Source organism: Anarhichas minor, unplaced genomic scaffold (assembly GCF_050575085.1).
Source record: "Anarhichas minor isolate MPS153535 unplaced genomic scaffold, ASM5057508v1 ptg000006l, whole genome shotgun sequence".
Classification (NCBI taxonomy): domain Eukaryota; kingdom Metazoa; phylum Chordata; class Actinopteri; order Perciformes; family Anarhichadidae; genus Anarhichas; species Anarhichas minor.
In genome coordinates this window covers 2,891,470-2,915,017 of record NW_027466452.1, presented here as the reverse complement: position 1 = coordinate 2,915,017, position 23,548 = coordinate 2,891,470, and the positions used below count along the sequence as shown (strand labels likewise).

General features: G+C 40.1%; 1 protein-coding gene across 1 annotated transcript; it reads left to right on the top strand.

Annotated features, from left to right (window-relative positions):
• The first annotated feature begins 5,036 nt into the window (after positions 1-5,036).
• LOC142935142 (myosin-7-like) lies at positions 5,037-16,313 on the top strand. Its single transcript, XM_076079292.1, has 37 exons — positions 5,037-5,237; positions 5,328-5,471; positions 5,564-5,720; positions 5,818-5,845; positions 5,934-6,042; positions 6,176-6,268; positions 6,366-6,429; positions 6,940-7,038; positions 7,141-7,244; positions 7,352-7,490; positions 8,437-8,555; positions 8,643-8,792; positions 8,882-9,052; positions 9,145-9,454; positions 9,579-9,649; positions 9,939-10,144; positions 10,274-10,397; positions 10,477-10,613; positions 11,111-11,366; positions 11,457-11,699; positions 11,784-11,960; positions 12,042-12,187; positions 12,275-12,365; positions 12,446-12,835; positions 12,941-13,067; positions 13,144-13,262; positions 13,342-13,538; positions 13,620-13,803; positions 13,888-14,053; positions 14,137-14,261; positions 14,358-14,666; positions 14,757-14,960; positions 15,049-15,345; positions 15,493-15,597; positions 15,689-15,784; positions 15,980-16,114; positions 16,293-16,313. Exons 1-37 carry the CDS (start codon positions 5,037-5,039, stop codon positions 16,311-16,313), a joined length of 5,814 nt encoding a protein of 1,937 aa, XP_075935407.1.
• Positions 16,314-23,548: the final 7,235 nt, after the last annotated feature.

Genomic DNA, 23,548 nt, shown 5'->3' with positions numbered 1-23,548 from the left:
ATTTATCAGCTTTCCTTATTAGCAGATTCACCAACAGATTAAAAGTTCTGCATCCAAAAAAAGTACACAATAAAAGTTTTATATCATCAACAGTACCTTTCTATTATTTGTCCATGTCCTGCACTAGCAGTGCTCAGGATATGAGTCCACGCAGAGGTCCACAGTCTGAAAGAGTGGGAAGAAGACAAGAGAACAATCACCTCCTTGCCTCCACCAGAGCTCAACAACCCATTAGAGGTGACCTTTCACAACAACAAAGAACAAATACTGACAATAGCTTTGCTGGTCTAGTTTCAAACTTAAGTGAAGCAAGGTGCCTCACACCTTCCCATGTTCATGTGATTGTAAAAGTAAGAGACACAAGGACTGTGGATAGCTGGCAATAAGACCTTTAATGGACGGCTGAGGGCTCTGCTAGAGCCTGGAATAGACAGGGATAAGTAAAGGAGATGAGAATTCTAGTTTGAAGGCAAGCAAGCAGGGAAGAGACCTGGTCAGACCTAATGTAATGGTTCCCATTGCATTGCTGGCCAGCATGCTTTGTATGATTTCATTTGTACCAGAGTTTCACTACCTGGTTCTAAATTCCGTGTCAGGCCAACAAAATCATATTATATATTTCAGAAAGCTCCTGCCATTATTCATAGTTCAGGTCGATATGTCTCTTTGTAGTATGACACGCTTGAGTTGTTCGACATATTGTACATACAGTACATAATTGGGTTTCTCGTGGGCTTATCACTTGTTACTGCTGATCAAAGAAAAATGAAAACCTGTCCTGACCACCTACGTCACAAGCTGTCCCCAAGCCCCCCAAAGGCAGCCAGCAGGAATTTCACAAGTTATCTTTGTGCCCAAGGACAGAGAGAAGAAAACAATGCCATGTCAGCAGAAGCAGGCCAAGGGCACTCGCAGCATTCCCAACGTTTGGATTGAAGCCTGGAGTAGAGGTTACAACAACACGAATGTGTCACAGACATATGTTGGGTATTTAAGTTTTTATAAAACAAATTATGGGAATTTGTCTGAATTAGTATACTGTGAGAAAAAAAAAAATATATATTGAAAATGTAAAAATCTAATTAAAAAAATCTCCAAACCCAGGAGCCGAATTTTGTTTTTTCTGTCTTTAATGTCTATATATCTTTTATTATTAATTTGTGCCATTGGAAAACACAGCAACTTTGGACCACTTTTAAAAAGCGCTTTGTTTGATCTGATCATGAACTCAACTATTCCTCAAATCCAGGAATTCTTTGCTTAAAACCAGTAAAAAACAAAATCAGTGAGCATTATATGTTTGTCATGATAATAATTATAGCCTGTAAAAAGAAGACTGCACATAGAAAGAAAAGAGTATAATCTAGAAAACCTGGAATGTGCATATCTAGCCTGCAGCCTTAAGGTCTTTCCAGACCAAATGCAAATAATTTGCGCATATAAATCACACAACAATTCAGAAATTGTAACACATTTATCTCTACGAACCTATCAATGCCACATCTGAAACTTTCTTATTTTGTTCTGCAGTATACGTTTGATTTTTGCAGCTTTTTCATTGTTTCGCATGCCGATAAAAACAAGTTAACCAACAATCACACAATCAGTAGATTATCCCGGACATCAATGTCAGAATTCTGTTAATGCCTTCACACTCACACACAAAAAAAAGAACCTGAAACGTAACATTTTACTGGATGGATGAATAGCAGTTGAACTCGCTTGTGATGGTGAGTAGCCAACAAAAGAGCGGTAAAAGTACTTTGTTGTGAAGTACAGTGAGAGCCATTCATTTCCAAATGCATTAGCGAATGTATGCTATGGACATTTCACCTCTCAGAAATAACATGTTTTTTTGAAAGTCAGTCTCTACTATAAACCTGACCATATAGGATAAGTTATAGTGTTACGTATATTACCATTAGAGCTGTACTAAATGTAATTCTTTACATTCTAAGCTTCGATTGAGGTTTTCCAATGAAGCTTAGAACGTCTGTCTTAAATTTTTTGGTCATCATCCTTAAAAATGGGAAAGATATGATTTTGCGGTATTCTACTTATGAATATAAATGTAGTAAGACGGCAAACAGCTTTTTGAAAATATTGATTTTGAAAGGCTAACTGCCAACAAATATGGATTGAAGCAGAATATATTGATAAAAACATGTTGTCAATTTTGGAAATGATTATATATCTTTCTGAATTTTGGCTTTTGGACTAAGACAATTACAGAGAGGCAGACTCGCTGTGTGTAAGATAAGATGGGAGGTGGACCATTGCAAGCCATGTTTCTGTAAGTTATTAATAATAATAATTTGAATGTCAAAGTTATGGATGAAGCTTGTTATAAATTGACCATTATAAACTGAACATTAGGCCTTGTATTAAAGACCATGTATCACATAATAATACACATAGATGACATATGATTCAGTCCAGTCATGAATGATGAAAACCAGTGCAATGAAGCTCAGCTTTACACGTGTTACAAAAACATGTTTCTTTGGCGCCACCTATAGAAAATACGCCCACAACTTATCTTTTCTACACAGTCTCTAGTTTGTAGAGTTGAGTGTGGGTTTCTTATTGAAAAAACAACTTATGAATTGATGACTGTGTGACAGTGCAAACTTTAATTTTCATTAGAATGCACGGATTGCCAATATTTGTGTAAGCCTTGGTGTGAAAAGCTTGAATGCAAAAAACAACAAATATTACGCATTTTCCTTTAGTTCTTTGTTTTTGTCACCGCTGTGAAAAGGCCTTTATCCTGATGGTTGTTTAATAATTGTACATGTAGCAATTACAGCAATAAAATAAAGGCTCTGCCAAACTAATGTAAATACAATTTCTATTTAAGTTATTTCAATTTGTAACACTTTTTATGTCTTATTAGCATGATAACTTTAAAAGAAAAACCTGACGCAATAATGCAACCAACCGTTTTCACACTTGTCGTTCTATTAATGTTTTCTTCTGATGTTCAGTATGAGGCTATCGTACTGATTACAGTGATGATAACATTAGAACACAAGACTATATCCATATCTATCTGTATACATAGGCAATCGCGTGGTTCTGTGTTAACAAACCATTTGGCACGTCAGGTTACCGTGTTAGGGTATAATTCCACATCTTACACCTCCATCAATTACACATCAAATACTGTATAATAATAAACGGCCACATGATTATTCAGCTTTCTCTTGGCTTTGCAGATGGTATCTGTATTGGCATCCAGGGAGGCATCCACTGTCAGTGACAGTTCCTACAGATTTATGCTTTTTAATTTTGTGTCTCACTGCCAATTACTATTAGGTTTGTTGTAAGCCCATGTGTTTGCCAGCCCTGGTCCAGGTCATTGAGAAGTGTCTGTCTCAAAAGGCCAGCCCAAGTAACTTCAGCTTCATGTAAGATGAACACTAGTTGGACTGCACAGTGTCAGAACATTTCTATTGCTGGTAAGGAAAATAAAATGATGCCAAGGGATCATTGTTAGATGGGCGAATATCTGTGAAGAGTCATGAGTGATGAAAAGGGGATTTCACAGCTGTGACCTTGGCGTTGTCTTGCCTATCTGTCGACAACAGCTGCAGCTCTTTATACTCCCTCTTGAAATGTATTTCACACCATATCACTTGACAGACTATTGTTGAACATGAATGACAGACATGGATTATTACAAAAGCACAGTGGATCTAACTTGTAAGCAACACATACCAATAATGAGTGCTGTTTTGGGGCATACAGTAGAGTAAGTCCTATCATGTCTTGGTCATGGATTGATACAGACGAATGATTCATTGAAGATTATCAGTGTTGTAGATGGATGGGGACTTGTATTCCCTTTACAACAAGCATGCCCTTAAATAAAGGCACTGATTCATGTAGTATAATCAACAAGCATAGAAACTTAAAATAATGAAATGTCCCGCATTTACTTAATTTGGATTTATTTTATCATTTACTTTTGAAGCCACTCTGATGTTGATTATTATTCCCAAACTGCTTGATATAAAGGGGACAAAAGAGAATACATTGATAGATTGCAGCTTGTCCCTGCGCCCCCACCTCCTGCCTTTCCCTTTTCATCTGCCATCACAAGTATCGTATGAGTCTATTGTTCACAAGGTGAGAGCAACAAATAGCAGCCCTGGGCTCTACCCAATTTGGAGAATGCTTTTTGCGATAGGCAACCTGGATGCCATTTCTCTGATGATGCATCCCCATATTTGGTTGACTAACAACCTTTATTAGTGGAGAGGCAGCCTGGTGTCAGCCACTGGATCCGTTTTACTAGACAAAGGTTGACGGTCAAAGGTAAGAACAACATCCACTCAAGTGAGACACTGTTATGTTGTCTGTTCAAATTAGTCCCAGCTATATGTAGACAGTTGTTGGTGCTAGCTACATTTTGTATGTAGTTAGTAAAACATTTTAGTTGAGAAGATGCATTGTGTTACTGTAAACCTTTTTTGTTTTTTACTTGTCATTTGATTTGTCTCATTAAATAATGACGTAATATAATATTTTGGTTTTCTTCTGCCTATTAAATATAAATAACACAGATTCCAAATTCCTGTGGAGTGAAACACCTCAGGTAAATGTGACAGTGCAATTTTTACAGTGCAATAGTTAAGCCAATGATTCAGCATCTTGCTGTCCTGTTGATACGTGTCAGCAACAAACAACAAACAAATGTCTTTTCTGATTCTGCCATTTTGGGGTTGTTTTCATTGCATATCAAAAGCCCTGGCACATCTTATCATGTCTGTAACTGGCACGTCTTATCATGTCTGTAACTCTAATGTTAGAGGTGCATCCATTTATAAAAAGTTTTAAATAATACAGGTATGTTAACAACACAATGACTGTAAACATTTTCATTATTTACATTTTTGTACATTTTCATTATAGAGTCATTATGTCAAATGCATTTTGAACGATGTTTGTCTTATGTGAATGCTCTACGGGTCATTCACGTGTGTGCAAAATCACAGGACGTTAAAGATGTTCTATTCTTAATAGGTTGAAAAATGGGCGATGCCGCAATGGCAGCGTTTGGGGCCGCTGCTTCTTTTCTTAGGAAGTCAGATATGGAGCGTCTAGAGGCCCAAACTCGTCAATTTGACATGAAGAAGGAGTGCTTCATTCCTGACCCCGAGGTTGAGTACGTCAAGGCATCCATCACGAGTCGGGACGGCGACAAAGTCACTGTTCAGACTGAGTTTGGAAAGGTATGCACATCATATCAATGGAGCTCAGTTCAAATGTTTCTCAATACAAGTCTTGACCTTTGTTTGAGACTGTGCTATCTCTTTTTTCAGACTGTCACAGTGAAGGATTGTGATGTCCACCCTCAGAACCCGCCAAAGTTTGATAAAATTGAAGACATGGCGATGTTCACCTTCCTCCATGAGCCAGCTGTGCTATTTAACCTCAAAGAGCGTTACGCAGCGTGGATGATCTATGTAAGACAATTTCCTAATACGTAACTCTCCTTCGTTAGTTAGACACTCAGCATCTGAAGCCACTATCCTCTACTCCTCTCTTACTACGACAGACCTACTCTGGACTCTTCTGTGTGACTGTCAACCCCTACAAGGGGCTGCCAGTCTACAACCAAGAGGTGGTTGTTGCCTATAGAGGAAAGAAGAGGGCTGAAGCTCCTCCTCACATCTTCTCCATCTCTGACAATGGCTACCAGTACATGCTGTCAGGTGAATAATCTATTTTACCCTTCATTTTGATTTAAATTTTCAACTTTGATGTAATTCCATTTTTTACTGATGATTTGAATATCCATCTTGCTGACAGACAGAGAAAACCAGTCTATCCTTATTACGTAAGTCACACAGGCCCAAATAAAATGACCTCAGTAGTTAAAGGGTCTTGGGTTTTGCACTAAAACGTTCTGTCTCTCTCCCACTCAGTGGAGAATCCGGTGCTGGAAAGACTGTCAACACCAAGCGTGTCATTCAGTACTTTGCCAGCATCGCTGCCGCCCCGGGTGGGAAGAAAGATCCAGCAGCTGAAAAGAAGGTCTGTTCAATGATAAATATTTCTGAATATTTTGCAAAGTATCAGTTGCAAAGCACAATTTCACTTCCATTGAAAATAATTTCTAATAACTGAGACACATTTGGTATTTTTACTTGGCACTGGACCAATTCAGGGAACCCTGGAGGATCAAATCATTCAGGCTAACCCTGCTTTGGAGGCCTTTGGGAATGCCAAGACCATCAGGAATGACAACTCTTCTAGATTTGTGAGTGTCTGCGTGACTGCAGTTGGGCTTCTTGATTATCACTAATATGGTAATTATTTTTGTTTTAGAAATAGATGAACATTTTTTTTCCGCTTAGGGTAAATTCATCAGAATTCATTTTGACAACCGAGGAAAGCTGGCTTCTGCTGATATTGAGACTTGTAAGTAAAACTAAATCCATTCAATCATCCGTTTCCTAGTGCATTTGTTATTTGGAGCCAATCCCTGCATGTGAGAGGCAGGATGGACAGGAACACACTCATTTCCAACTTACATTTAAACCTATGTGCCACTTAGTCTCCAGTTGTCTAATCTGCGCATAGTACTAAATCAGAGCGACCCAAGGAACCACTGATACTAGAGCCAACATACAGACGCCTTACACAAAGAACCCAGGAGCTCATTGCTGTCATCACTGAACCAATGTGCCACACATGTAAACTAAAAATGAATTCATAAAAAGTAATTAAATAATGTTTGTTCACACTTAATTCACAGTTCGCAGTTCTGACCGTTTTGTTTTAGTAAATGTGTTATCTGTTTACAAACCTGTTGATGTTGTATTGTTGCATCAATGAGCGGTAGAATGCCAGTAGTTATAGCTAAGCCTACACCGATAGCAACTTATTTATTCCGGAACAAAATAACATAACATATTAAACCTCTAACAGACCTTTTGGAAAAGTCTCGTGTGACCTACCAGCTCAAAGCTGAGAGGGATTACCACATCTTCTACCAGATCCTGTCTCAGGCAAAGCCCGAACTTCTGGGTAAGTGCACAATATACATGTGATGTACGTTTATTAATGTACTGTATCATGCGTTGTATCATAAAATAAATATTTTCTATTTTGTGAATATATATTTTTTAGAAATGTTGCTCATCACCAACAACCCCTATGACTACGCCTTCATCTCCCAAGGAGAGACAACAGTAGCCTCCATCAATGACTCTGAGGAGCTGACAGCCACTGATGTGAGCTGAATCTTTGATTGACAGCAGCAAAGATTTTTTTAATCAAACATCAATTAAGAACAATATTAGGAAATGCAAGATTTTTTTCTTCTTATTATTTCATTCAGGATGCCTTTGATGTGCTGGGCTTCACTCAAGAAGAGAAGAATAGTATTTATAAGCTGACTGGTGCCATCATGCATTATGGTAACATGAAGTTCAAGCAGAAGCAGCGAGAAGAGCAGGCGGAGGCTGATGGCACTGAAGGTGAGAGAAGTTATCATATGTAGATAGGTATTATCATTGTTATTATTACATATTTGGCGTAGTGGAGATCCAACATTCTTAACCATCTTAAAACATAATAACAATTTGATGATGTAAAGTCATCTATGCTTTTTTCATACACGCTCCAGCTTGTTAGGTCCACTTAGTGAGGTGTTGATTCAACTTTATGGTCATTTTGGAGGATGTAGTTTGTGTTGGTGTTGAACCCAATTGCATTATACAATGTTTCTGTTATTTAACCTACCCTCTTTGGTGAAATGGTGTGGACAAAATAATAGAAAGACGTTAGTGTAATGAAATACAATTAAACTGTTTCAATAAAGATTTTACGTTATAATGATGATTACGTAATGATGGTAGGATTTATTGCAGGACGTTTGTATTAGACTGCATTAGTTTTAGCTAGCTGCACCTAATAAACTGACAACTGAATGTATTTATAAGATATAGTCAAGAAGCAAGCCTTTTTCAGCACTTCCTGTCAGTATTGAGGCTTTGCCTAACATTTTGCATTTGTTGCATTGAAACAAAAGACTTAAACAAATGCAAATGAATGAGAATGAAATTGTGAGGGCAGTTGGCAGAGCGTGCCCTCCCGAATCCTTGTGCTCCACATGACAACCACAGCTGAGCCACTGCATCAACTCAATCTGAAGTTATTTTAAAGCTGCACTAACAAGCTTGTAAAAAAGAATCCGTTGGAATAGCCACTTGTAAAAAATTAATTAAATTGAGACGGTATCAAAGAAAAGCATTATTTACATGACACTATGTTTCCACCTTGGCATGTTCAACCACGTTTGTTCGACCACCGGTCCATACTTTAAGTGTCAAAGAACCCTAAAGAGAAAGATAGGGGAGCTGAAAGAGCATGCCCAGTGCCAGGGTAAAGAAAAAACACTTATGTATATCTTTACTTTCTCAGTTGCTGACAAAATTTCATATCTGATGTGCCTGAACTCTGCCGACCTCATCAAAGGTCTTTGTCACCCACGAGTCAAAGTAGGAAATGAGTGGGTCACCAAGGGACAAAATGTCGCTCAGGTAATGACTTGAAGGAACCCCTTTGAAGAAAGTTTGATTGAATAAAACGGGACATTTTACAAATATTACTGATTATTTTTTCCCAAGGTGTCCTATTCTGTTAGTGCACTGGCTAAATCAGTGTATGAGAAGATGTTTATGTGGATGGTGGTGAGGATCAACCAATCCCTGGAGACCAAGCAGCCCCGCCAGTACTTCATTGGTGTATTGGACATTGCTGGATTTGAGATCTTTGATGTGAGTTTGGAATGGAATATAACACTAATAAACAGTAGTAACATTTTCATGCCTGAGTTAATTTCTGCTCAATATCGATGTCATTACAGTTCAACACCTTTGAGCAGATGTGCATCAACTTCACCAATGAAAAGCTGCAACAGTTTTTCAACCACCACATGTTTGTGCTGGAGCAGGAAGAGTACAAGAAAGAGGGCATTGAATGGACTTTCATAGATTTTGGTATGGACTTGCAGGCCTGTATTGACCTGATTGAAAAGGTGAGAGACTGGACGATTACATGTTCAGAGTGACATACATGAAGATTGATTGATTTATTTTCTTCAAACCGCTCATGTTGTTGTCCCTTCAGCCCATGGGTATCATGTCCATCCTTGAAGAGGAGTGCATGTTCCCCAAAGCCTCTGATGCCACCTTTAAAGCAAAGCTCTATGACAACCATCTGGGGAAATCTGCCAACTTCCAGAAGCCCAGAGTTATCAAAGGAAAACCAGAGCCTCATTTCTCCCTGGTTCACTACGCTGGAACTGTTGATTATAATATCAACAACTGGCTGGTGAAGAACAAGGATCCTCTGAACGAGACCGTTGTCGGACTCTTCCAGAAGTCTACCCTTAAGCTTTTGTCTACTCTTTTTGTTGGGTATGCAGGAGCTGATGCAGGTATGTGGACACTCACTAGTTGACGTTAATACAAATACATTAAAGCCTACAGAAATATTTAACAATGACTAACATTACAGTTTTCTGTCTGCTCAATTTAATTTCTATTTTATATTATATTTAGATTCTGGTGGGAAAGGGAAAGGTACAAAGAAGAAAGGTTCTTCCTTCCAAACTGTATCAGCTTTGCACAGGGTAAAATATAAATGTTTGTTTTTTTCATTGACATTTTCAAATGTTGGTCAAATATTGCAAGGCTATTGTAAAACAGCATTGATGAAAAGAGGATGTAAGCTAACCAACAAAGAAATTTCTTCAGGTTAATCGTTTACCAAAAGTACTGTGTACATATTTTCCCACGGTTATGACACAATAACTGATTCCTGATAACGTATCGAGTTTAATTATTTAGGCACACATTTCATTGCGTTAAACAAAATGAAAACACAAAATGTCTTTAAGGTTTTGTGTTGAAAACTTGCAGGAGAACCTGAACAAGCTGATGACCAACTTGAGGTCCACTCACCCTCACTTTGTCCGCTGCATCATCCCCAATGAGACCAAGACTCCTGGGGCCATGGAGAACCCTCTGGTAATGCACCAGCTGCGCTGTAACGGCGTGCTGGAAGGCATCAGGATCTGCAGAAAGGGCTTCCCCAACAGGATCCTCTATGGAGATTTCAAACAGAGGTTTGCATGTGATGGACAAAACCACATTTAAAACTACCATTGAAAACAAATGATTGTCTTGTCAGAATTGCTGTGCTGTTTACAACTTATTTCCCAACATGCAAAACAATTTATGTGTTGGTTTTGAAGATACCGTATTCTGAATCCTAATGCCATTCCTGAGGGACAGTTCATCGACAACAAGAAGGCTGCCGAGAAACTGTTGGGTTCTCTGGATATTGACCACAGCCAGTACAAACTGGGGCATACCAAGGTCAGTAGTTTATATAGATGCACTTTGTATAACATCTATATGTTATTACTGACTATCTAATCTGACTCTATAAAAAAAGGTGTTCTTCAAAGCCGGATTGCTGGGTCTGCTAGAGGAGATGCGTGATGACCGTCTAGCACTAATCATCACTGGTATCCAAGCCCGGGCTCGAGGCCTTCTGGCAAGAATTGAGTTCCAGAAGATCGTTGAACGCAGGTAACTGCTCACAGCATGTCCAAACTCTGTCAGTAAATTAAGGCTATTTTTATTTAATATAGCCCAATATGACAAATCACACATTTGACTCAAGGGGTTTTACAATCCGTGCAGCATACAATCTCTCTCCTCTCTCTTAATTTGATATGGAAAAACTCTACCTATTAATACGAAGAAACCATAATCTATGACAAAAAGTTCCTCATAATGGAGATGTACTCTGCCTTACATACACAGACAAATCAACTGCCTTTGAAATAAATATTTTAAAATAGGAGAGCATCGTGAGGGATGGAAATCGATTTAGGTCGTAATTGAAATGGACATTTATCAGGTTAAAACTGGATTTTAGTTTTTTATATATGTGTTCATGCTGGACAGAAGTATAATAAGTATGTGTATTTCATTTGAGGATATGTGTACATAGCTTGTATGGTTGTTTCAAATTTAAAATAAAAGAAAGAAGAAAAAAACTCACAATGAACTGTTGTCTGCAGGGATTCACTACTTGTGATCCAGTGGAACATCCGTGCCTTCATGGGGGTCAAGAATTGGCCCTGGATGAAGATGTACTTCAAGATCAAACCTCTGCTGAAATCAGCAGAGAGTGAGAAGGAGATGGCCAACATGAAGGAAGAGTTCACCAAACTAAAAGAGGCTTACGCAAAATCTGAGGCCCGCAAGAAAGAACTTGAAGAAAAGATGGTGACTCTTCTCCAAGAGAAGAACGACTTGCAGCTCCTAGTTCAATCTGTATGTTTAAAATCTGTCAGCTTTACAAATGATATCAAAATCAAACAAAGTCTGCAAATGTTTAACGATGTGCCTTTCAAATAACAACAGGAGCAAGATAATCTGGGTGATGCTGAGGAAAGATGCGAGGGGCTGATCAAGAGCAAGATTCAGCTGGAGGCTAAATCCAAAGAGCTGTCTGAGAGACTGGAGGATGAGGAGGAGATGAATGCTGAACTAACTGCTAAGAAGAGGAAGCTGGAGGATGAGTGCTCTGAGCTGAAGAAAGACATTGATGACTTGGAGTTGACTCTGGCTAAAGTGGAGAAAGAGAAGCATGCCACTGAGAACAAGGTATGACGTACACTAATCACTGTAAAGTGTCCCAAATAACATCTGCATTGAAGTCCTTGATATATAAATGTCCTCTGGCCATAGGTGAAGAACCTGGTGGAAGAGATGGCTGCTTTGGATGAAATCATTGCCAAGTTGACCAAGGAAAAGAAAGCCTTACAGGAAGCTCATCAGCAAACGCTGGATGATCTGCAGAGTGAAGAAGACAAAGTCAACACTCTGACCAAGGCCAAGGCTAAGCTGGAGCAGCAAGTGGATGATGTAAGAATTTATGAGATACGGTGGATTTGTCTGTAACGTGAAATCATGACTGAATAACAAGTTATTTATTACGACTCACAGCTCGAAGGGTCCCTTGAGCAAGAGAAGAAAGTGCGTATGGACCTTGAGAGAGCAAAGCGGAAGCTTGAGGGAGACCTAAAGTTAGCGCAAGAGAGTATTATGGACCTGGAAAATGACAAGCAGCAAGTTGAAGAGAGGCTGAAAAAGTAAAATGAAAAGTGCCAATGTAAAACGCAAATAGATCTTCAACTAAGTGTAAGAAGTTATATTTTAGTTATTTTTTCTATCCACAGGAAAGATTTTGAAATCAGCCAACTCAATGGTAAAATAGAAGATGAACAATTGATGAGTGCCCAGCTCCAGAAGAAATTGAAGGAGTTACAGGTAATAATTTCCACAGGATAAAGACATTTTGGTAAACTGGTGCATGATCATGGCATTCTAAGTCCATCATTTTGGTCTAGGCCCGCATTGAGGAGCTGGAGGAAGAGCTGGAGGCAGAGCGAGCTGCCCGAGCCAAGGTGGAGAAGCAGAGAGCAGACTTGGCCAGAGAGCTGGAGGAGATCAGTGAGAGGTTGGAGGAGGCCGGTGGAGCAACATCCGTCCAGATTGAGATGAACAAGAAGAGAGAGGCCGAGTTCCAGAAACTCCGCAGAGACCTCGAAGAGGCCACTCTGCAGCATGAAACCACTGCTGCCACACTCAGGAAGAAACAAGCCGACAGTGTGGCCGACCTGGGAGAGCAGATTGACAACCTGCAGAGAGTCAAGCAGAAACTGGAGAAGGAGAAGAGTGAGTTCAGACTGGAGCTGGATGACGTGGTCTCCAATATGGAACATATTGTAAAGGCTAAGGTAAAATACTTTCATGTATATATTTTACTACCTATTTGTTGATTAACATGTTATTCTGTTAGTCTAAGACACCTTTCATTCCTTGTTAATGCCTTTTGTTTTCAGAATAATTTGGAGAAAATGTGCAGGTCTCTGGAGGACCAGATGAATGAATACAAAACAAAGGCAGAAGAGGGACAGCGGTCCATCAATGACTTCACCATGCAGAAAGCGAAGCTTCAAACTGAGAATGGTATGCATTTGATTTCAACAGTCTGTTTTGTTCAGGATATCATGAAATACTCATTTTATTCTTCTATCAAAATTAGGTGAACTTTCAAGGCGGCTTGAGGAAAAGGATTCCCTGGTGTCTCAACTTACCAGAGGAAAACAGTCCTACACTCAACAAATTGAAGACCTTAAAAGACAACTAGAGGAGGAAGTGAAGGTAGGTTCCAAATACCAGAGAGAACTTGTTACAGATGGTGGTACATGAAGATGCACACCAAGATATGCTTTCATTTCAGGCCAAGAATGCTTTAGCCCATGCAGTGCAGTCAGCTCGTCATGACTGTGACCTCCTCAGGGAGCAGTATGAGGAGGAGCAGGAGGCCAAGGCTGAACTGCAGCGCGGCATGTCCAAGGCCAACTCTGAGGTGGCTCAGTGGAGAACTAAGTACGAAACTGATGCCATCCAGAGAACCGAGGAACTGGAGGAGGCCAAGTGAGTAAAACGTATTTTGACCGGAACAATTCAACAAAGTTTAAAAGCAATCAACCCTGAATCAATTTTAGCATAATGCAGGAAGAAGCTGACTCAGCGTCTGCAGGATGCTGAGGAGGCTGTTGAAGCAGTGAACGCTAAATGTTCGTCTCTGGAGAAGACCAAACACAGGCTGCAGAATGAGATTGAAGATCTCATGGTGGATGTGGAGAGGTCTAATGCTGCTGCTGCTGCTCTGGACAAGAAGCAAAGAAACTTTGACAAGGTTGAACTTAGAATACATCTGGCACCTTGGCTCCTTTAGACGGACAATTAGAGTAGAACTGACCTTTAAGCATACATATTTCAGGTGTTGGCAGAATGGAAACAGAAGTATGAAGAGTCTCAGTGTGAGTTGGAGAGCTCTCAGAAGGAAGCCAGGTCTCTGAGCACTGAGCTCTTCAAACTCAAGAACTCATATGAAGAATCTCTTGAACATCTGGAGACCATGAAGAGGGAGAACAAGAATCTGCAGGGTAAGGGTAAAACCAGCTTACACCTCTGTGTAGAATTCGTTCTCATGACCAAACCATTGACAATGTTACATTTTGTTTCTCAGAGGAAATATCTGACCTCACTGAGCAAATTGGTGAGAGTGGAAAGAGTATTCACGAGCTTGAGAAGATTCGTAAACAGTTGGACCAAGAGAAGTGTGAGATACAGACAGCCCTGGAGGAAGCAGAAGTATGTTGAACGTTCTACTGGGGACCTCATGAACATTTCTTTGTTATTGCTAATAACTTGTCATATATTTCATTTTCATCCTTTATTTCATGATAGGCCTCACTGGAGCATGAGGAAGGGAAGATTCTCAGAGCCCAGCTCGAGTTCAACCAGATTAAGGCCGATATTGAGCGCAAGCTGGCCGAGAAAGATGAAGAGATGGAGCAAGCAAAGAGAAACCAACAGCGAATTGTGGATACTCTTCAGAGCTCTCTTGAGGCAGAGACTCGCAGCAGGAATGAGGCTCTCCGTTTGAAGAAGAAGATGGAGGGAGACCTCAATGAGATGGAGATCCAGCTGAGCCAGGCCAACAGGCAGGCAGCTGAGGCCCAGAAACAACTTAGGGCTGTTAATGCCCATCTGAAGGTATGAAGAACTCAGGAAAAATGATAATGATTATCTATCGCTTACGCGCAAATAACTCAAATTGAAATTCCTTTTGATTTCATCTTCCAGGATGCTCAGCTCCAGCTTGATGACTCTCTTCGAGCCAATGATGATCTGAAGGAAAACAATGCCATGGTCGAGAGACGCAACAACTTGCTTCAGGCCGAAGTGGAGGAGCTCAGGGCTGCTCTGGAGCAAACTGAGAGAGGTCGCAAACTTGCTGAGCAAGAGCTGCTGGATGTTAGTGAAAGGGTGCAGCTACTGCACTCACAGGTAAGATGCCGTGGATATCAATATGTCCTAGCATGTTTGTTTTACATGCACTGTTACAATGCAAATTCAACTACTTATTTAAAACTAGAACACCAGCCTGATAAACCAAAAGAAGAAGCTGGAAGCTGATACATCCCAGCTTCAGACAGAAGTAGAAGATGCGGTGCAGGAGTGCAGAAATGCTGAAGAGAAGGCCAAGAAGGCCATTACTGATGCTGCCATGATGGCAGAGGAGCTGAAGAAAGAGCAGGACACCAGCGCTCACCTGGAGCGCATGAAGAAGAACATGGAGCAAACCATCAAAGACCTGCAGCACCGTCTGGATGAAGCTGAACAGATCGCCTTGAAGGGAGGCAAGAAGCAGTTGCAGAAGCTTGAGGCCAGGGTGAGTATCAAATATTTGAAATGAACAATGTCATCCCTAAATTTGAAAAATCTGACGATAATTAACATTCTAGAATTATTATTTTTCACCATATTCAAAAAGCCAACAAACTAATATTAAAATAACTTCACATCATTCCCTCAACAGATCAGAGAACTGGAGAGTGAATTAGAGGCTGAACAAAGAAAGTCCAGTGATTCTGTCAAGGGAATACGAAAATATGAAAGACGAATCAAAGAGTTGACCTATCAGGCAAGTTTCTATCCATTTACCACATAGTGGAACACTGAGATTTTTATTTCTAATCTAAATTATAATTTTTTGGTTTGTTTTTTGTATCCAGACAGAAGAGGACCGTAAGAATCTTGCCCGTCTGCAAGATCTGGTAGACAAGCTGCAGCTTAAGGTCAAATCCTACAAGAGAGTTTCAGAGGAAGCTGTAAGTACTCTACTAATCTAGATCAAAAACATAGAAACTGTCCATGCCCCACAGCACATGTGTCAATGTGCTCAATACAGTAAAAAGCCATGTGGTAGAGCTGGGAAATATGGAAAATCAAAATTTAAATGTTTCATTATATAAGGAATGCTGTTAGTGCAGAAATATATGTGCTATTGTGTTTGTATTCTACAGGAGGAACAGGCCAACAATAATCTTGGCAAGTTTCGTAAGCTCCAACATGAGTTTGATGAAGCTGAAGAGAGAGCGGACATCGCTGAGACTCAGGTCAACAAGCTACGGGTCAAGAGCCGAGATGTGGGGTCAAAGGTCATTATATTTCTACCAGAATCCCTTAATGCCACCAGTTAAATTGTGTACAGTGTGCACATAACCCTCTAACTAATATGTAGGACAGTGAATCTACAACATTTAAAAGTTTCACGACTTATAATTCATTTTGAAAATAACATTTTAAATTGTTTACTTGTTGTTTTTCTTATTTCAGAAAGGACACGACGAAGAATGAAGCTCGTGGAATGAATTTGTGTTTCTGAGACACCTGATGTGTGAATAATGGTGTCTCCCTAAGCATGTTAGTTGTTCAGTAGAATTAAATTGATCTGCAGCTCAAACTGTGCCTTGGCTTTTTTTTTGTTAAATGTACTTTAAAATACATTAGAACTTAGAAAACAATCTAAGGATACTAGTGAAACTTAAGTTAACTGGGGTATTATAGCAGGTCTACTAGGATGTGGCCATTACTATTACATAATTACAATACATCTCCTTGTTTAAATTGCAAAAAGCATTAAAAAAGAAATCTGGATCTTTTCTTGTGCAAATGATTATCATCTCCGGCACAAATGTGTGTGGAAGTCTAAATAATTTAGATGCGTTGCCTGTGGGATGGAGCTGAGACGCACGCCTGCACAGAGCCGTTGCAGACACCTGCACAGAGCCGGTGCAGACACCTGCACAGAGCCGGTGCAGACACCTGCAGAGATTAAAATAAGAGCAAGTCTGTTGAGTGAGGCCTGAATTATGTGCAGTTCAGCCCTGATTGTGGGTCGTATTCATGCATTCAACAGTGGTCGTTGCAGACACATCTTGCAGAGATCTGCACCTTCTAGTTAAAACGTGGATTTTAGTTAAAAAACTTGACTAATATGTTAATGGTTTCAGTAATTCATCAAAACAGCTCTAGAAAGGCTTAATGTTCATTAGTTGAATGCATTTAATTTTTATTTCGGGTAAATCAAATCAACTAAATGTACGATACCACAAATATGTCAAATATTGAATTCATAGTTATTGTTATACATTAAGAATACAGTGATTAGTTATGGATATATTATTGTCATCTTTTTATTATTATGTATCACTAATCCTGTGAAGGACCTCTGATCATACCCCGCAACACCGATAGGGGGGTGGGGGGCTCGATGTGGTCAAAAGTGTACCCAGCAGTGAGGTCACAGAGGAGGGACACATCTGGGAGTACAATACATCACTGCAGCAGGGTAGTAATAAACAGTACTGTGATAAATAGAGAAATCTCTGTTATGTGACACTTCATTAATAGAGACAGTATTTACATCCACAGCATGATTCACACTGCCGTATAGTCAAGACCTCTTTACATATCTGTCATGGATACTTGTCTGATTATTTACATATTATGATCATGTTACAGTGTCATTAACATAACAGATACTATTTGCAATACAAAGCGGAAATTCTCTTATAGGCTCACCTGGTGTACTGACTCTTGTGTACCAGGTGTCTCATTCCGAAGCTTAGTGTTTCACAATAAAAGCCTTTTTTCAAAAAGACGAGCATGAAATGTTATAGAAATTGTGACCAAAGGCACTTCAGCTCTCTGTTAGGTAAGTGTAACTTCAAACATACAATATTATTACAGATTAAGTGAAATGTCTACATATCAGCAAATCATTTAAATGCATTGCAATAAACTATACACTTAAGTGTATCACAATATATTGAAGTAAGCTCACTTATATAAAATGCAATATCTGATAATTGTCCAACAATATTACAATATTTCATGAAAACTGTAATATTTAATGAGCACAAATTGCAGATTAAGCATATGTCACGAGAAACATTTCACATAATGACCAATGTATTACTGAAGGAATGAATGAAACAAAGTCATTAAAATATAATGTTATTCAAACCCTACCTTTCTCGCTCTCTGTTATGTGCAATGTTCAGTATTCATCAGCAGAAGAAACATTTAATCTTCCAGATCTGAGCACAACCTGCACCAACCACTCACTTTGTTGTCTGAATGGAGAAGGGTAAGACAAGAGAAGGACACATGGAGGCATGCCCAATACTCAACACCTCCTCAAGTGACCCTCAGTAAATAACAATTCTAACAATAGCAACCTCATCTGAAACCACAGCTGGCTCAGATTTCAAACTTAAGAGAGACAAGGTGCCTCACACCTTCCCTTGTGTGCGCACATGTGATGGCAGAACAAGTCAGAGGGTTAAGGACTGAGGACAGCTGGGAATGGGACCTTTGAGGGAGGACTGAGTGTCCCACCAACGCCTGGAATAGATAAGAGCGAAGTAAAGGAGTTCAGAATTGTGGTATGAAGGAAAACACATTGTCAACCTTTTTGTATGTCCACTGTATGGAGGACGTTCTAAATAAGTGACTGTTGTTACCTTATCATTAAGCGAGGTTCAATGACAGGGTATTGGTATATCAGGGCCTGGCCTAGTGTATGGCATCCTTCAGAAAGTCTATCATGGATGACATTGAGTCACAAATGATATGCTAGTTCCGGTTGAATGGTTACCTATTGAACATGTTTGCTTGATTTGCATGTCCGAAGTAATTTAGAGGTGCACCAATCGATCGGCAGCTGACAGCAACCGCCCAGTTTTAGGCTGATAGCTTCACAGACACACACACACAATATGTGTCGGCGAGTAAAGAAAACAGAGAGCTAATAATTTGTCACAACAGCAAGTCCTAAATAAGCTGTTGAGGAACAACCCTAAGCCTCAGAGACCCGAAGGAGACAACCTGATCAATCAAAGGTATCATAGGTACCAGCCATGTGAAAGGGGGCTGGATGACTATGTAAAGAAGGAAAACTGACATGGTAGTTTTCAGAGGGCTCCCTTGATCTCTCACCTCCAGATATCTGAATAAAAATGGGTTCTGTAGGTACCCACAAGTCTCCCCTTAACAGATATGCCATTATGATAATAACGTGCATTTGTGGACAATTTTTTGTTTGTTTTTTTGCATACAGTATAAATTAAGTTTTTTTTTGCCTACACATTTATGTACAATTGTCATAATTAATTTATTTGCTGTGGACATCACTGTAGATTTGGAATTGTAACATACATTTATGAGCAAGAACCATATGCACTAGTGTCTGTAGTGAAAAGCTCATTTACAACACTTGTCAGCAGGAGGCTTTCTTCAGAATATGACTTCTTGAGTAAGGCCAAAGACGCATTTTGTGAGGTCACAGTGACCTTGTGTAAAATTTGAAATATCGGGTTCACGGACATATGGACAACCCGAAAACATTATGCCTCCGGCCACAGTTGTCCCTGGCACAGAGGCATAAAAGTAGATCATTTGTAGGGGAGAGGCAGATCACAAAACAGGTTCTGATCTTCTCTTGGTTTTGAGTAAAGGATCCGATCAGCAAAAAGAGGAAAAAATGCGGAAGAAAGTATAACTTTTAAAGATGCCCTGATCATAGGGGTAGGGCATAAAAGTTATAGAAAACACACCGGTATGAATTTGCCCTATGTTATGAATTTGACTATACGTGGCTGCCGATCGAAACGGGCTGGATTTCAGATAATCAGCTTCAGAAGTACACACGTGAGCCGGCGCTGCATGATAGTTTTGTATGGGGGAGTGAAGAAGACATAAAACTCACTATCTGTCACAACTGCAAGTCAAAGATAAGCCATGGAGGAACCACCTTAAAACATTTGGAACAACTAACTGAATCAGACACTTATTATATTGTAATTCATTCCCATGCATGCAGCTGAGCTTAACAGCTAATGTTACCGGAAGTTGCGTTGACTTGCACTCTGCTCTACTCTGAAGTATATAACGAAATAATCAAGGAAATGTACTTAAAATATAAAAGTGAAGGTACTCATTGTGTAGGCCAAATGTTTATTAGAAATATGCTCAAGCCATATTCTAGCTTATTTTTAAAAATTCCCTGCGGGCCATTTAAAAACAGGCAGCAGGCCACGGACCATGGTGTGGCCACCCATGTGTTAGATACTTACATGGTTCACTTCATGGTTGGTTGGTCTGGTTCAAGAATATATTGCATATCGTTATAGAGTGGTTTCTGTAACTTAGGATGTAACATGGGGAAAATGTAATGGGATGTGTACTTGGATTTGGGCTGTCACACCTCACTGTGGCAGAAGTGGGAGAGGTCACTGTCCTTGGTACTGACCTTCCTTCCAGTTCACCCTTTCTTCCCAGTTGCTGCAAGAAATTCACAAATATGCTACAGTGTCTTACCCTACCTAAAAAAAACAAGTATCAATTTGAATTTAGTCTAATCAGCCCTGGGAGAAACAGAACCAGAGTTTGATCTGGTTTACATATCAGGATCAAAGATATGTAAATATGGGTGGGTGCAGAAGACGTTTACAGGATTGTGCATCTCACAGATGAAAATGAGCACAGATATTTCCTATCATAACAAGATGTTATTGAAATAAGACCCCTATCAATTTTCATTGGATAAAAACTGGTGGACTAAAAGCTAAAGTAACTAACATCAAAATACAAAATAATCTTGCCATGCATTGCATCCAAACGATGTCTGAGTAAGTTTAATAAACAACTCATATAATATTAAAAAATTTTTTTTTATAAGGCTAGTTTTGTGTCTTGATTTCTAGTAGGCTATACTGTTGTTGCCCGTTTCAAATGGCTGTACAGTAAATGATTGGCGGTCTATTGCTATATCACCTGTTGCTGCTCCTCTCCATGTAAAAACCTCCCTCCTCTGGCCTGTGTCACAAGCTGTCCACTAAATCATCGCTACCATGAAGGCAGCCTGTAGGAATTTCACAGGTTATCTTTGGGCTCAAGGATACAACGCCACGCCAGAAGGCAAGGACAAGAAGCAAGGGTACCGACCCGTTTTAAACGTGGTGGTATAATCCTGATATCATAACTTGTCTAATTTGACTACTCTATGTAACTTATAAAATACAGTAATAAACAGGTTTGCAAAATGATGCTGCTGCTGGCACATTGTGTCAAGTCCTAGTCTCTACATGATTTTGAATTTCAAAAAAGCCAGCTCAACAAAAAGGTCTTGGTACAGAAAATCATGAAGGTGATTGTAGCCAACTCACTGCTACTCGCGGATCCTCCTCAACACAAACAGAGTCTTGAGCAGTTAATTATCACACATACATACTTTATTTCTCTGTGTGTCACCGGCCACCAGAGCTCCAGCCTGCAACTGTTTAACAGGATGAAGAATAATTGGCAACAGGTTACAGATGTGCCAACTTAACTTGACACTGCACAGACCATGCCCACTACCACATACCCCCAACGCCCGACTTAGGCCGGGGAGCCGTCCGGCCTAGCCTAGGTTGTAATGTGGCTGGGGCACCGAACAGCGCGAGAGGAAGTGGGACGAATTAGTACAACCTGTACGAAGTGGAGAAAGCATTTTTTTCCCTGGACTCTGGAGACAAGGGAATGTGCCAGTAGCCCTTGGTCAGATCTAGTGTCATGAAAAATCGAGCAGTGCCGAGCCGGTGCAGGAGCTCGCCGACCCGGGCATTGGGTAGGCATCAAAGCTTGACATGTCATTCACCTTGCAGTAGTCCACACAAAACTGTATAGATCCTGTTATGTCCCCTTTTCTATTAGTCTAGGGCAGGGGTCACCAACCTTTTTGAAACTGAGAGCTACTTCAAGGGTACCGAGTAGTACGAAGGGCTACTTGTTTCATACAAACTTCCTGAATAACAAAGTTGCACAGATCACCTTTTAATAATAATAATAATAATATGTGTGAAGACACTGTCTGATCACATGTCAATGTTAATTATTCCTCACAATAATTATTAACAATGATTTCCACAACATGATGGTAGGAAACATATATTTAAACATTTATTTCTGTTATTCTGTTTGAAACATTTGAAAGTCAGAGGTATCACATCTGTGATATTTTTGTAAATATCTTTCTTGATAGTTTTGTATGAATAAGCACATTTGTAGCATTTGGTTCAAAATCACACCTGTTATATTTTTGTAAAAATTATCACTTCTAACATTTTTTATGAAATTATTAACTGTCATATCTTCACATCATGTCTCGTTGGTACTAACCACTTTTGTAACATTTTTGAACAAATCATGATCAACAAATCAACTCTGTCCCATGTTTATACAAATCATCAGTTATGAATATCCTGTGTTGTTTGGCTTTGGAGCGGATGCCATTTATGATCTTCACGACAGGAGTCATCACATGATCAAAGCCGGTTACTTTTGCACATAGCGCCTGCTGGTGAATGATGCAGTGGTAATGTAGAAATTTTGGGAAGTCTGGGTCACCTTTACATTGCGCAATGAAGCCTGCATGCCGGCCCGTCATGGCGGGAGCCCCGTTTGTTGTCACCGACACCATTTCTAATGGTACCTTTTTCTCCACGAAGAAACTAGTAAACAGTCTCGTCTATAGCCGAGGGGGGATCCAACCCTCCGAGGCGCGCGAGTATCTTCGGGCGCCCACATTCAAACCTCTAGTCTGGGCCTTTTCGGTCGGATTGCGTTGCCTCGCCTTTACCCCCGCCACCCTATTGTTTTAGTCTTTGAAATATAGTGATTTATATTCATGTATGATCATTATATTAGGCTTGTCTGTTTGTCTTAATATGATTTCTTGTAATGTATTGCTGCTGATACTAATTACTGTGTAAATGACTTCAAAATAGTTGATTCACAAAATGGTAATTTAAATGTAAACAAATAAAACATATTTGTAATGAGGTCACTGTCTGCTTTATACGTGCAACAACATTGAGACTACTACTATTTTTACGACTACACCTGCTACTGCTGCTACTACTACTGTTACTACTGCAACTCCTGGTACTAATATTGCTACTATTACTCCTGCAGCTGGTACTACTACTGCTACTACTACTACTTTTGTTACTGCTGCTATTATCGCAGATCCTCTGGTTACTATTACTGTTAAGCTGCTGCTGCTGTTGCTTCTGCCACTACTACAACTACTACCATTACTAATACTGCAGCTGCTGCTACTACTTCTTTTACTACTATTACTGATGGAACTGTTTCTTCTACTACACCACTGGCACTTCTGCTGCTGCTACTGCTACTACTACAACTATAACTTCAACTGCTGAAACTACTACTCTTGTGGACACCGGAGGTGAGGGAAGCTGTCAAGCTGAAGAAGGAGACCTTCAAGGCGTGGTTGGCCCAGGGGTCTCCCGAAGCAGCTGACAGGTACCGGCAGGCCAGAAGGGCTGCAGCTGCGGTGGTCGCGAATGCTAAAACTCGGGCATGGGAGGAGTTCGGGGAGGCCATGGAGAAGGACTTTCGGTTGGCCTGAAGGAGGTTCTGGCAAACCATCCGACGACTCAGGAAGGGAAAGCAGGGCTTACCCCAGGCTGTTCTCAGCAGGGGGGGGGGGGACTGCTGACCCGGACAGGGGACATCGTCGG